This window comes from Dama dama, chromosome 28, assembly GCF_033118175.1.
Source record: "Dama dama isolate Ldn47 chromosome 28, ASM3311817v1, whole genome shotgun sequence".
Taxonomy (NCBI): domain Eukaryota; kingdom Metazoa; phylum Chordata; class Mammalia; order Artiodactyla; family Cervidae; genus Dama; species Dama dama.
The window spans coordinates 13826603-13841160 of NC_083708.1; the positions used below are offsets into that span (position 1 = coordinate 13826603).

Genomic DNA, 14558 nt, shown 5'->3' on the forward strand with positions numbered 1-14558 from the left:
GGTAAGGAAGGTGGAGGGATAAATTGGAAAATTGGGACTGATATATGCTAACTGTATATAAATAGATAACTAATAAGGACCTACTGTATAGCAAAGGAAAGTCAATGCTCTATAATGACCTATATGGGAAAAGAATCTGAAAAAGAGTGGATATATGGATATGTATAACAGATTCACTATGCTGTGTACCTGGAACTGAGTCAACATTGTAAAATCACCTATACCCAATAAAAATTAATTTAAAAAACAAAAATGAAGATTGCTTTATAGCCATCCTGTGTGCCCATGCTCCTCATTCAAAATGTGCACTCCCAGCAGTCCGCTCAGTCCCTGAGTCTGTGAATGCTAAGTGAATGAATAGATGTGGTATGGGTCCTTGAAATGAATGTTGTTTTCGTCATATTTTAATTTTTAATTTAAAGTCTTATTATAGCTTGCTCCTTTTATTTTGTCTGTAATTTGGAAGTCAAATTTTATTTTGGTTAACAGGTCTTCTAGAGGCTCTGAAACCAAATTTGAAATTCTTTTTGAAATAGTTCCTTGGATGATTTTCAGTTTGGTTTTCTGCCTTAACTTCCTGGGATGATAATCACAACTTTCTAGAATGTCTAAGAGTATAGTGACTGTATAATTGGTTATTTCCAAATCAGGACATTTTTGAGAATGAAAAGGCATTTAGTTAATAATTATGCCAGACAATAGGTGAAAGTTGAAACTTTATTTTTTAAATTTTTAATTTTTCTTTCTTTTTTTTCCATTATTTTTATTAGTTGGAGGCTAATTACTTTACAATATTGTAGTGGTTTTTGCCATACGTTGACATGAATCAGCCATGGATTTACATATATTCCCCATCCCGATCCCCTCTCCCGCCTCCCTCTCCATCCAAAAGTGTTTGCACCAGTGCAGTATTCCTATCAGCAGTATAGGAGAGTTCTAGTTGCTTCACATGCTTGCCAGCATTTGGTATGGTTAGTCTTTTTTTTTTTCTAATTTAGTCACTGTAATAAAGGTGTAGTGATTTTAATTTGTGGTTTTATTTTTTTTTTTAATTTCTGGTTTTAATTTTCATTTCCCTAGCAACTAATAATGCTGAACATCTTTTCATGTTCTTATTTATCATTCATATATCATCTTTGGTGATGTGTCTGCTCAATTTTTTTGTCTTTTGTTAGATTGTTTTCTTAAGTCTCAATAGCTTTAAAAATTACATATTTGAAACCTTTCCAACCCAGGGATCAAACTTGCTTCTCTTATCATCTCCTGCATTGGCAGTGGGGCTCTTGACCATTAGCACCACTTGGGAAGCCCCTTTAATGAGATGTAATATGAAAACATTTCTCTCAGGCTGTGGCTTTTTTGTCATTTGCTTCACAATGTCTTTTGAGAGGCAGAGGTTTTAAATTTTGATAAAGTCTAACATAGCAATGTTTCTTCTTTGAATCATGTTTTTGTTACTATATGAAAGAATCTTTTCTTAACCCAAAGTGAGTTATTGATTTGTAAACAAGTCTGACCAGGGTGAATTTAAGTGAAATAAAAACTCATATTTGACCATTGGGACATCTAGTTATCCCAATTTATATAAAATATATTATTGTATTATTTTATTTTCATATCAGTTGAACTTCTTGAAAATTTCAGGAGTAAGTAATACAGTTATTTCTATTTACAATATATAACTTGACTGATTCTAACTTATTTAAAACACAGACTGGATGAAAGTTCCCAAAATGGTTATACTTTTAATTAAGGAACTTTCATCCAGTCTGTGTTTTAAATAAGTTAGAATCAGTCAAGTTATATATTGTAAAGTAATTAGCCTCCAACTAATAAAAATAAATGAAAAAAAAATAAAAAAAATAAAACTTCTAGGTTCACAAAAAAAAAAAAAAAAAAGTATAACCATGAATTATCTTTTAGATTTTGAAAGCAAAACAAGTGGAAAATATTTTCATGATGGACTAATTAGTATTTCTGGACTAATTAGTAACTTCTATAGCTCCAAGGAAGACTTTTAAGTCTTTGTGAGTTCCTGGAATTCATCTACTATTCTCCATTTTTTTGGACATGAATTTGAACAAACTCTGGGAGATAGTGAAGGTCACAGAAGCCTGGTGTCCATGGGGTTGCAGAACTGGACACGACTTGGCGACCAAACAGCAGCAACAACATTCTCCATTTCTTTATGCACTTCCCTAGTTCAAATAGGGGCTTCCCAGGTGGCGTTAGTGGTAAAGAACCCACCTGCCAATGCAGGAGATGTTAAGAGATGTTGGTTCAATACCTGGGTTGAGAAGGTCCCCTGGAGGAAGGCATGGCAACCCTCTCCAGTATTCTTGCCTGGAGAATCCCATGGACAGAGGAGCCTAGCAGGTTACAGTTCATGGAGTTGCAAAGAGTCAGAAATGACTGAAGTGACTTAGCACACATGCTTGCTAGTTCAAATAAACATCATCTTTTGCTGAACTATTGGAACAGTTGTCTAACTGCTCTGTCTTCTTTTAGTATGACACCCTCACCTTATTCTCTACACAGATGATAGAAACATCTTTCTAAGATACAAATATGATCATTTCATGTCCTTATTTATAATTCTCTCCAGAATACTCCTATATATTCAAAATAAAGTCCCACACCCTTAACTTGGACTATAACTAGAGTCATCATATATCTCAGTTTAAGCTATTATTGTTCCAATGTGTTTATTAATTGTAACTTCATTTCATTTCCAAAGCATCCTGGTTTAGCTGACAGTTTAAATGAATGCTCTTCTTATACGCATGTAGTTGCTCAGTCGTGCCCGACTCTTTGTGACCCCATGGACTGTAGCCCCCCAAGCTTCTCTGTCCATGGGGATTCTCTAGGCAAGAATACCGGAGTGGGTTAACATGCCCTCCTCCACGGGATCTTCCCAACCCAGGGATAAAACCTAGGTCTCCCGCATTGCAGGTGTTCTTTACCATCTGAGCCACTAGGGAAGCCCTAGAACCTCATTACTGTGCACTCTGATTATACTAAATTCCTTTCAGTTTTATTGTGATAACATTCACCCCTGACCTTTTAGGCACTCTCTTATTTCTACCTTACACTTTTGGCTGTCCAGTTCCTATTTCTCCGGTTATCCTTCAGGTGTCAGACGGCATTGAACTTGTTTTATAAAGCCTTACTTGATATACCGTATGTTTATTTGAGTCTTCCTCATACTCCCTTGCCATAGTATTTAATAGACTATTATAATAGTTTGTTCAATTGCTTATCTTCCACACTAAACTGTAAGCTCTTTCAGGAGGATTTGCATCATCCTTTTCTAATATACTCTGCACGTAGAATGAGTATCTGTTAAATATTTGCTGACCACATCCTCAGTATATTATGACCTTGAGGCAATAAAATACACCCTTCCCTACTGGAATATTCCCTGGTGGCTCAGACAGTAAAGAATCTGCCTGAAATGCAGGAGACCCAGGTCTGATCCCTGGATTGGGAAGATCCCTGGAGAAGGAAATGGCAACCTACTCTAGCATTCTTGCCTGGAGAATCCCATGGACAGAGGAGCCTGGTGGGCTACCGTCCATGGAGTTGCAAAGCGTTGGACATGACTGAGTGACTAACACTTTCCCTATAGAAAAGGCCTGGAAAACCCAATCTGGAACAGGGGAAACTAGAGCTCTCGGTATGGTATAAGTAAATGGATTGCTCATGTAAAAATACAAAACATTCTGAGGATTGAGTAAATAAACTCTCTGATGGAAAATGTTCCAGTGTGAGATTTAATTGCTCTACATTTTCCCTGAGTTCTTGCCTTTCCTTGTGGATCTATCACTTTGATTCCTTCTGTACTTCTTGACCTTCAAGGTTCAGTTTTTCTCTGTCATAAATGTGAAAAAGCATTCCTTGCTTTTATTATACTCAACTGAAAGCATATGCCTTGTTTCCTTAGCATCTGGAAAATATTCATTTTGGACAGCTTATATAATTTAAGGGAAAGTATCAACTTCTTTAAGCTGAATCTTTTTGCATATTCAACTTTACTTGCTGAGGATCTTCCTCTTAGACGTGGTTCCTGGTATGAGATTGAAACCCACAACAGAGCTGTATATTGCTAGCAAAAGACATCTTGAAGCACCATTGGCTGATTCTAAATTTCTCAGTTCAAGACTTTGGTTCTCCTCTCCTCTGAAATTGGGGTACCAGCTCATCAAGTGATTCTCTTAGCACACATACTTGTGTGTATATGCACATACAATATTCAGGATAGAAATTCTGATTGAATTTACCCATTACACCTAAAAAAGTTAACAGTTCTTATTATGCCATAATCATTACTTGCACAAACCAGATTGAAACTAACTATTGCACATGATCTTGGAGAAGGAAATGGTAACCCACTCCAGTATTCTTGCCTGGAGAGTTCCATGGACAGGGGAACCTGATGGGCTATGGTCTGTGGGATTGCAAAGAATCAGACACAACTCACACAGCACATTGCACATGATCTAATATCCAGACTTATATTCCCTTGGATGTGTTTGTATGACCTTCAGAGACTGGTAGCATATTCTAGAATAGAGCTTCAAGTGTGGTCTTTGGACCAGCCACAACACCATCACCTGGGAACTTGTTAGAAATGCAAATTCTCAAGCTCCAGGCTGTAAGTCCTGAGTCAGAATACTGGAGGTAGAACCCAGAAATCCATGTTTAAGCAAATCCTTCAGGTGAGTCTGAAATACTTTCAAACTTGAGAAACACTGTTTTAGGAGAATCATTTCCATCCCATAATAATATATCTATATAGAGAGTTGATTGTAGTCAACTATCAAGTGCTTTGGTAATAGGTAGAACATGAAATAGCAACTGGTAAACATTAAACATTTGGTAATAGGTAGAACATTAAATAGCAACTTTACCTCTTCCAGCAAGTTTCTCTGTGCCCATTAAACATTTTTCCATTGCCTGTAGATTTGGCAGGAGTGAAGTCGAAGGAGGCAGATTACAATCTCTGAACCAGTGAATAAAGTTCTTCTATAGTCAACTTGGGTTGAGGCCAGGAAAAAATAGGAAAAAGAGAAAAAAATACTCTCACAAAATATGGGAAAAAACTACAAGTGAATAGAGGCTGAGTGTTTCTTAAAATAGAGTGTAAAATAGGTTCTGGTCACAGAGAAAGCCCTTGGTCAACACATGCTCCAAGCTGTGAGTATTAATTCTATCTGTACCTTTAATTTATGTGGCTTTCATTTGTAGCTGGATCTGCCTCATAAGTGCCCAGTGTTCCAAAAAGGGAAGATCAAAAGAATTCACAGGAACCTGCTTCTCAGGATTTCAGAAATGTACAGACCAGAGATGAAATGCTTCTTTTGTCTTGCTTTTTCTCTTTTTTTGGTATGAATGAGATAGATAGGTTTTTCAACCCAACACTTACCTTTGAGTTGTCAATATTCCTAAACATACTGCTTTCCGCAATCATTGCATAACACTTGAATTATAAATAATCCAGGGGACAGATTCAGCACTGCTTTGCTTTGCCAAGAACTTTTGATTGGTGATTACTGATATATATTTCACACAGAAATCAACTGAAGTCTTATCCTGGTTGAGCAGTTGCCTCCGGACAGAAACTCTGCAGGAACAGCAAGAGGCAACTGGAAATGTGCCAGGGTGTCCTGACTTGGCCACAGTGACCTGGCAGAAGGGGAAATGAACATTTTTTTCCATCCACTGCCTATAGTGTCCTGCCATATGCCATCTGGGACATAGAATCATTTTGGCTTCTAAAGCTGATTTTCATCTGGAAACCAAGTTTTCTTTCATCCAGCTACTTTTGTTAGGATTCGTGTGAGGAGTCATCTGCGATCCTACTTTACTGACCTGAAAAAACTTAGGTCCATTCTAATGTGTGTTGCTGCCGTCTATTTTTTTCCCCCATCGAGTCTTGGTATTACATTTGGGAATTTCAAAAATGTTAGCTTGTTCTAGGAATGAATCTTTACAAGTGCTATATATGAAAAATGCATCTGGATGATTGTTTTTCAAATGGTGCCCTTCAAGGTCCAGACATTTTCTGAGGGTATGCCTGGCAACAGGTCATCTCTGACACATAATTCTGGGCTTCCTGGGGCTTCTTAGGCTGACAACACAGCATTTCATTAGGGTATGTGTCATTTTCTTCCTGGAGAGGTCTTAAACATCAGATACAAATCTATCATCCATTATTTTTTGTTTGTTTCTAGATTTCATAAAATGCAGTGTCAGGACTGATATATATTTTTTAAAGTCAAGCGATTCTGGCACAATAGAAAAGAATTACAAAACAGACAGTTCCAAATTAATTAGTTGTCAAGTGGGACAAATAAGCATGGGTCCCTGGGAAGCTTACCTTCCTCTGAGCTTCATTTTCATACCATCTGCTTTGATGACCATGTCTTGGGGTGGGATGCACATTGGATTAAGAGGCGGGAGGCTTTGTTGCCAGTCCTATTCCTGTGATTGACAGGTTGTATGAATTTGAGTGAGACCATTTCCTCTCTGTGCCTCATTTTCCTCATTTAGTTGGGGCTCTTTTTAAAACCCTTCAGTTTAAAACGTCTAGGACTCTTACTAGCACTACTGAATGGTTGTAATAACGAGTTACATTTCCACCCTGCTCTGTCCTACACTAGAGCTCCTCCTTGACCTCAACAGAAGAACTTGACAGAGGAAAAGGCAAATTGTAGCTTAGAGAGGAGGAAGTAACTTGTTAGTATGTTATTGACAAGCAGGTCAGTTCCTGCCTGCCCTGGATCCACCTTGGCCTTACTGTCTCGAGGTTTATTTTCTAGTGTCATCGCTGTGAAGTTCTTGAAATGGTGAGACCCAAACCAGATAGTTATCAGGAACTCCATCCCTTAAAAATAAAAGTAGAGCTACAGATGTAGATAACACACTTATGGCTACCAGGGGATACCGGAGGTGGGGAGGGATAAATTGAGAGATTGAAATTGGCATATACAAGGTGCTATGTACAAAACAGAAAATGAATAAAGAACTATCATCTTACCTTAAATTCCTAGACCTCATCTCTGTTTCTTGGAGATGTCCCAGTTTTCTTTCTTTCTTTTTTTTTTTTTGATTTTTCTTTTTTTTAAATTTATTTATTTTTTCAGTGGGTTTTGTCATACATTGATATGAATCAGCCATAGATTTACACGTATTCCCCATCCCGATCCCCCCTCCCACCTCCCTCTCCACCCGATTCCTCTGGGTCTTCCCAGTGCACCAGGCTCGAGCACTTGTCTCATGCATCCCACCTGGGCTGGTGACCTGTTTCACCATAGATAATATACATGCTGTTCTTTTGAAACATCCCACCCTCACCTTCTCCCACAGAGTTCAAAAGTCTGTTCTGTACATCTGTGTCTCTTTTTTGTTTTGCATATAGGGTTGTCGTTACCATCTTTCTAAATCCCATATATATGTGTTAGTATGCTGTAATGTTCCTTATCTTTCTGGCTTACTTCACTCTGTATAATGGGCTCCAGTTTCATCCATCTCATTAGAACTGGTTCAAATGAATTCTTTTTAATGGCTGAGTAATATTCCATGGTGTATATGTACCACAGCTTCCTTATCCATTCATCTGCTGATGGGCATCTAGGTTGCTTCCATGTCCTGGCTATTATAAACAGTGCTGTGATGAACACTGGGGTGCACGTGTCTCTTTCAGATCTGGTTTCCTCAGTGTGTATGCCCAGAAGTGGGATTGCTGGGTCATATGGCAGTTCTATTTCCAGTTTTTTAAGAAATCTCCACACTGTTCTCCATAGTGGCTGTACTAGTTTGCATTCCCACCAACAGTGTAAAAGGGTTCCCTTTTCTCCACACCCTCTCCAGCATTTATTGCTTGTAGACTTTTGGATAGCAGCCATCCTGACTGGCGTGTAATGGTACCTCATTGTGGTTTTGATCTGCATTTCTCTGATAATGAGTGATGTTGAGCATCTTTTCATGTGTTTGTTAGCCATCTGTATGTCTTGTTTGGAGAAATGTCTGTTTAGTTCTTTGGCCCATTTTTTGATTGGGTCATTTATTTTTCTGGAATTGAGCTTCAAGAGTTGCTTGTATATTTTTGAGATTAATCCTTTGTCTATTTCTTCATTTGCTATTATTTTCTCCCAATCTGAGGGCTGTCTTTTCACCTTACTTATAGTTTCCTTTGTAGTGCAAAAGCTTTTAAGTTTCATTAGGTCCCATTTGTTTAGTTTTGCTTTTATTTCCAATATTCTGGGAGGTGGGTCATAGAGGATCTTGCTGTGGTTTATGTCGGAGAGTGTTTTGCCTATGTTCTCCTCTAGGAGTTTTATAGTTTCTGGTCTTACATTTAGATCTTTAATCCATTTTGAGTTTATTTTTGTGTATGGTGTTAGAAAGTGTTCTAGTTTCATTCTTTTACAAGTGGTTGACCAGTTTTCCCAGCACCACTTGTTAAAGAGGTTGTCTTTTTTTCCATTGTATATCCTTGCCTCCTTTGTCAAAGATAAGGTGTCCATAGGTTCGTGGATTTAACTCTGGGCTTTCTATTCTGTTCCATTGATCTATATTTCTGTCTTTGTGCCAGTACCATACTGTCTTGATGACTGTGGCTTTGTAGTAGAGTCTGAAGTCAGGCAGGTTGATTCCTCCAGTTCCATTCTTCTTTCTCAAGATTACTTTGGCTATTCGAGGTTTTTTGTATTTCCATACAAATTGTGAAATTATTTGTTCTAGTTCTGTGAAAAATACTGTTGGTAGCTTGATAGGGATTGCATTGAATCTATAGATTGCTTTGGGGAGAATAGCCATTTTGACAATATTGATTCTTCCAATCCATGAGCATGGTATGTTTCTCCATCTGTTTGTGTCCTCTTTGATTTCTTTCATCAGTGTTTTATAGTTTTCTATGTATAGGTCTTTTGTTTCTTTAGGTAGATATACTCCTAAGTATTTTATTCTTTTTGTTGCAATGATGAATGGTATTGTTTCCTTAATTTCTCTTTCTGTTTTCTCATTGTTAGTGTATAGGAATGCAAGGGATTTCTGTGTGTTAATTTTATATCCTGCAACTTTACTATATTTGTTGATTAGCTCTAGTAATTTTCTGGAAGAGTCTTTAGGGTTTTCTATGTAGAGGATCATGTCATCTGCAAACAGCGAGAGTTTCACTTCTTCTTTTCCTATCTGGATTCCTTTTACTTCTTTTTCTGCTCTGATTGCTGTGGCCAAAACTTCCAACACTATGTTGAATAGCAGTGGTGAGAGTGGGCATCCTTGTCTTGTTCCTGATTTCAGGGGAAATGCTTTCAATTTTTCACCATTGAGGTTGATACTTGCTGTGGGTTTGTCATATATAGCTTTTATTATGTTGAGGTATGTTCCTTCTATTCCTGCTTTCTGGAGAGTTTTAATCATGAATGGGCATTGAATTTTGTCAAAGGCTTTCTCTGCATCTATTGAGATAATCATATGGTTTTTATCTTTCAATTTGTTAATGTGGTGTATTACATTGATTGATTTGCAGATATTAAAGAATCCTTGCATTCCTGGGATAAAGCCCACTTGGTCGTGGTGTATGATTTTTTTAATATGTTGTTGGATTCTGTTTGCTAGAATTTTGTTAAGGATTTTTGCCTCTATGTTCATCAGTGATATTGGCCTGTAGTTTTCTTTTTTTGTGGCATCTTTGTCTGGTTTTGGAATTAGGGTGATGGTGGCCTCATAGAATGAGTTTGGAAGTTTACCTTCCTCTGCAATTTTCTGGAAGAGTTTGAGTAAGATAGGTGTTAGCTCTTCTCTAAATTTTTGGTAGAATTCAGCTGTGAAGCCATCTGGTCCTGGGCTTTTGTTTGCTGGAAGATTCTTGATTACAGTTTCGATTTCCTTGCTTGTGATGGGTCTGTTAAGATCTTCTATTTCTTCCTGGTTCAGTTTTGGAAGGTTATACTTTTCTAAGAAGTTGTCCATTTCATCCAAGTTGTCCATTTTATTGGCATAGAGCTGCTGGTAGTAGTCTCTTATGATCCTTTGTATTTCAGTGTTGTCTGTTGTGATCTCTCCATTTTCATTTCTAATTTTGTTAATTTGGTTCTGCTCTCTTTGCTTCTTAATGAGTCTTGCTAATGGTTTGTCAATTTTGTTTATTTTTTCAAAAAACCAGCTTTTAGCTTTGTTGATTTTTGCTATGGTCTCTTTAGTTTCTTTTGCATTTATTTCTGCCCTGATTTTTAAGATTTCTTTCCTTCTGCTAACCCTGGGGTTCTTCATTTCTTCCTTCTCTAATTGCTTTAGGTGTAGAGTTAGGTTATTTATTTGGCTTTTTTCTTGTTTCTTGATGTGAGCCTGTAATGCTATGAACCTTCCCCTTAGCACTGCTTTTACAGTATCCCATAGGTTTTGGGTTGTTGTGTTTTCATTTTCATTCATTTCTATGCATATTTTGATTTCTTTTTTGATTTCTTCTATGATTTGTTGGTTATTCAGAAGTGTGTTATTTAGCCTCCATATGTTTGAATTTTTAACAATTTTTTTCCTGTAATTGAGATCTAATCTTACTGCACTGTGGTCAGAAAAGATGACTGGAATGATTTCAATTTTTTTGAATTTTCCAAGACCAGATTTATGGCCCAAGATGTGATCTATTCTGGAGAAGGTTCTGTGTGCACTTGAGAAAAAGGTGAAGTTGATTGTTTTGGGGTGAAATGTCCTATAGATATCAATTAGGTCTAGCTGGTCCATTGTGTCATTTAAGGTTTGTGTTTCCTTGTTAATTTTCTGTTTAGTTGATCTATCCATAGTTGTGAGTGGGGTATTAAAGTCTCCCACTATTATTGTGTTACTATTAATTTCCTCTTTCATACTCATTAGTGTTTGCCGTACATATTGCGGTGCTCCTATGTTGGGTGCATATAAATTTATAATTGTTATATCTTCTTCTTGCATTAATCCTTTGATCATTATGTAGTGTCCTTCTTTGTCTCTTTTCACATCCTTTATTTGAAAGTCTATTTTATCTGATAAGAGTATTGCGACTCCTGCTTTCTTTTGGTCTCCGTTTGCATGAAATATTTTTTTCCAGCCCTTCACTTTTAGTCTGTATGTGTCTCTTGCTTTGAGGTGGGTCTCTTGTAGACAGCATATATAGGAGTCTTGCTTTTGTATCCATTCAGCCAATCTTTGTCTTTTGGTTGGGGCATTCAACCCATTTACATTTAAGGTAATTATTGATAGGTGTGGTCCCGTTGCCATTTACTTTGTTGTTTTGGATTCACGTTTATACAACCTTTCTGCATTTCCTATCTAGAGAAGATCCTTTAGCATTTGTTGAAGAGCTGGTTTGGTGGTGCTGAATTCTCTCAGCTTTTGCTTGTCTGTAAAGCTTTTGAATTCTCCTTCATATCTGAATGAGATCCTTGCTGGGTACAGTAATCTAGGTTGTAGGTTATTCTCTTTCATTACTTTCAGTATGTCTTGCCATTCCCTTCTGGCCTGGAGGGTTTCTATTGATAGATCAGCTGTTATCCTTATGGGAATAAAACGGCCCAGGGGAGGATAATCAGAGAAGCTCTCGATGCACATGGGCTTGCCAGGAACCATATCAACAATGGCAGCATCACCAGATTTCAAGAATTTAGGGCCATCTTCCAGCTTTTCCCAGAACGACGATCAATCTTCTCCTTCAGCTCAGCAAACTTGCAAGCGATGTGAGCTGTGTGACAGTCCAGCACAGGTGCATATCCAGCACTGATTTGGCCTGGATGGTTCAAAATAATCACCTGAGCTGTGAAGCCAGCAGCTTCCATGGGTGGATCATTTTTGCTGTCACCAGCCACATTGCCACGACGGACATCTTTGACAGACACGTTCTTGACATTGAAGCCCACATTGTCCCCAGGAAGGGCTTCACTCAATGCTTCATGGTGCATTTCTACAGACTTCACTTCAGTTGTTACATTGACTGGAGCAAAGGTGACCACCATGCCAGGTTTGAGAACACCAGTCTCCACACGACCCACAGGGACAGTACCAATACCACCAATTTTGTAGACATCCTGGAGAGGCAAACGCAAGGGTTTGTCAGTTGGGTGAGTTGGTGGCAGGATGCAATCCAGAGCTTCAAGCAGGGTGGTTCCACTGGCGTTGCCGTCCTTACGGGTGACTTTCCATCCCTTGAACCATGGCATGTTAGCACTTGGCTCCAGCATGTTGTCACCATTCCAGCCAGAAATTGGCACAAATGCTACTGTGTCGGGGTTGTAGCCAATTTTCTTAATGTAGGTGCTGACTTCCTTAACAATTTCCTCGTATCTCTTCTGGCTGTAGGGTGGCTCAGTGGAATCCATTTTGTTAACTCCAACAATTAGTTGTTTCACACCCAGAGTGTAAGCCAGAAGGGCATGCTCACGGGTCTGCCCGTTCTTGGAGATACCGGCTTCAAATTCACCAACACCAGCAGCAAGAATCAGGACAGCACAGTCAGCGTGGGATGTGCCTGTAATCATGTTTTTGATGAAGTCTCTGTGTCCTGGGGCATCAATGATGGTAACATAGTACTTGCTGGTCTCAAATTTCCACAGGGAGATATCAATGGTGATACCACGCTCACGTTCAGCTTTCAGTTTGTCCAAGACCCAGGCATATTTGAAGGAGCCCTTTCCCATCTCGGCAGCCTCCTTCTCAAACTTCTCAATTGTTCTCTTGTCGATCCCGCCATATTTGTAGATCAGATGGCCAGTCGTGGTAGACTTCCCTGAATCTACGTGCCCAATGACAACGATGTTGATGTGGGTCTTCTCTTTTCCCATTTTGGCTTAGGTTTAACGGTGGTTTTCGCGACACCTGTGTCCTGGCGGCAAACCCGTTGCGAAAAAGGTCCCAGTTTTCTACTCTGGAACTGGAAGATCTTGACCTTCTAGTTAGTTACTGTAGGCTTCCTACTTTTCTCTCTATAACAGATATGGGACTCTGGTCTCCACATCCCCAGTCCCTATCTGACATCTGACTTCACAGAGAATGAGCCTCAATGGACCATGATTCTTTCACCCACTGGACTCGAAAATATAGATGCACCTTGCAGACTTCTGTTATTGCTTCTCTCCATTATGGTTACCCATGGGATTTAGTCATCAGTCTTAACACAAGATTTACAAGTTCTTTGTTTGCAATTCAGACTACTACAGGTAATTCAGTTACCCTGGACTCATAGCTCAACTGGGCCCCTAGACCCATCCTTCGGCTTAGCTTTTCCTATGGATTGCCATTTAAATCTTACATTTTCTGCCAGGTGAATTGTAAGGAACTGTCATTTGAAAAACAAGAGAAGGAGCTCTTATATTACCGACATTTTTGGGTTGTGCAATGGCATCACTGAAGGCTTTTAGTTGTTTGATAGATATTTCCTCTGGAAATCTGAGAATATAAGCATTCTAGAAGCAAAACATTTTAGAACTGAAATTGACCACATCAACCTGAAATGGTTACACATTTTTCTAGTCTTTAATAGGTAATAAATGCATAGCAAATTGTCATGCCAGAGCTAGTAGGGAAGTTGATTCATTGCCTGTTTGTAACACATGGAGTCATTCCTGAGTGACCTCAATTCATTTGTCCAAAAATAACTCCAAAGATTAATTTCATCTTAGATTTACTGTCTATAATTTTGTAGCTTGTAAATGCTATGGTGGCAAGTGGTCACTAATTTAATAATTTAAATTTGGGAATAGTTGAGTGGAACTAAAGGTATTTGACCTCTTCTTCGTGAACTCAAATTTTGAGGGAGATTATTTATGAGTTTGACCAGGAGAAGCTTTCGAGTTCATTAGTGGTCACAGCTGTTCACTATAAAGGTGGAAAGTTTGCTATACTGAAATATTGCTGCCTAACAGCTTATTTGTCAGGTCAAAGACATGAGGCAAGATCACAAGATGTTTTTGAGGGTCTGCAGATTCTCAGAGAAATTATTCTTATTCCAAATGACATTTTAAAATGTTTTTTTGATATTTGAGGTAAACAGTAAGCATCATCACTTGTGATTGCTTAGAGCTTAGGCTTGTTGCCAAGGCAACCCCATCCACCACATGCTGTGCTGCGCTTAGTCTTCTCGGACTCTTTGTGACCCCATGGGCCGTAGTCCGTCAGGCTCCTCTGTCCATGGGGATTCTCCAGGCGAGAATATTGGAGTGGGTTGCCATGCTCTCCTCCAGGGGATCTTCCCAACCCAGAGATCGAACCCAGGTCTCCCACACTGCAGGCGGATTCTTTACCATCTGAGCCATCAGGAAAGCCCACCAGTGGGTAGCCTATCCCTTCTCTGAGGGAACTTCTTGACCCAGGAATAGAACCGGGGTTTCCTGCATTGCAGGCGGATTCTTTACCAGCTGAGCTACCAAGGAGGCACCCCCATCCACCATAAAGGCCCCTTTTTTGATGTACACATATTTACAGATAGAATGTTCCGGACCAAGGAGATTTGCTAGACTTTAGAATTTGGTACCCAGCAGAATTGATTTCAGGGGCTTACAAAGGTTAAAGGTGCAAATGTCCTTTGA

At 38.8% G+C, this 14558-nt stretch overlaps 1 protein-coding gene across 1 annotated transcript; it reads right to left on the minus strand.

Moving 5' to 3' along the window:
- Positions 1-11618: 11618 nt before the first annotated feature.
- Positions 11619-12851, minus strand: LOC133048050 (elongation factor 1-alpha 1-like). The gene has a single exon (XM_061131588.1). It carries the CDS (start codon positions 12813-12815, stop codon positions 11634-11636), a length of 1182 nt encoding a protein of 393 aa, XP_060987571.1. The 5' UTR covers positions 12816-12851; the 3' UTR covers positions 11619-11633.
- Between the last annotated feature and the right edge of the window lie 1707 nt (positions 12852-14558).

Bases quoted from the DNA above. Each gene is read 5' to 3' on its own strand.
- LOC133048050 (XM_061131588.1), bottom strand. From the start codon at position 12,815: ATGGGAAAAGAGAAGACCCACATCAACATCGTTGTCATTGGGCACGTA.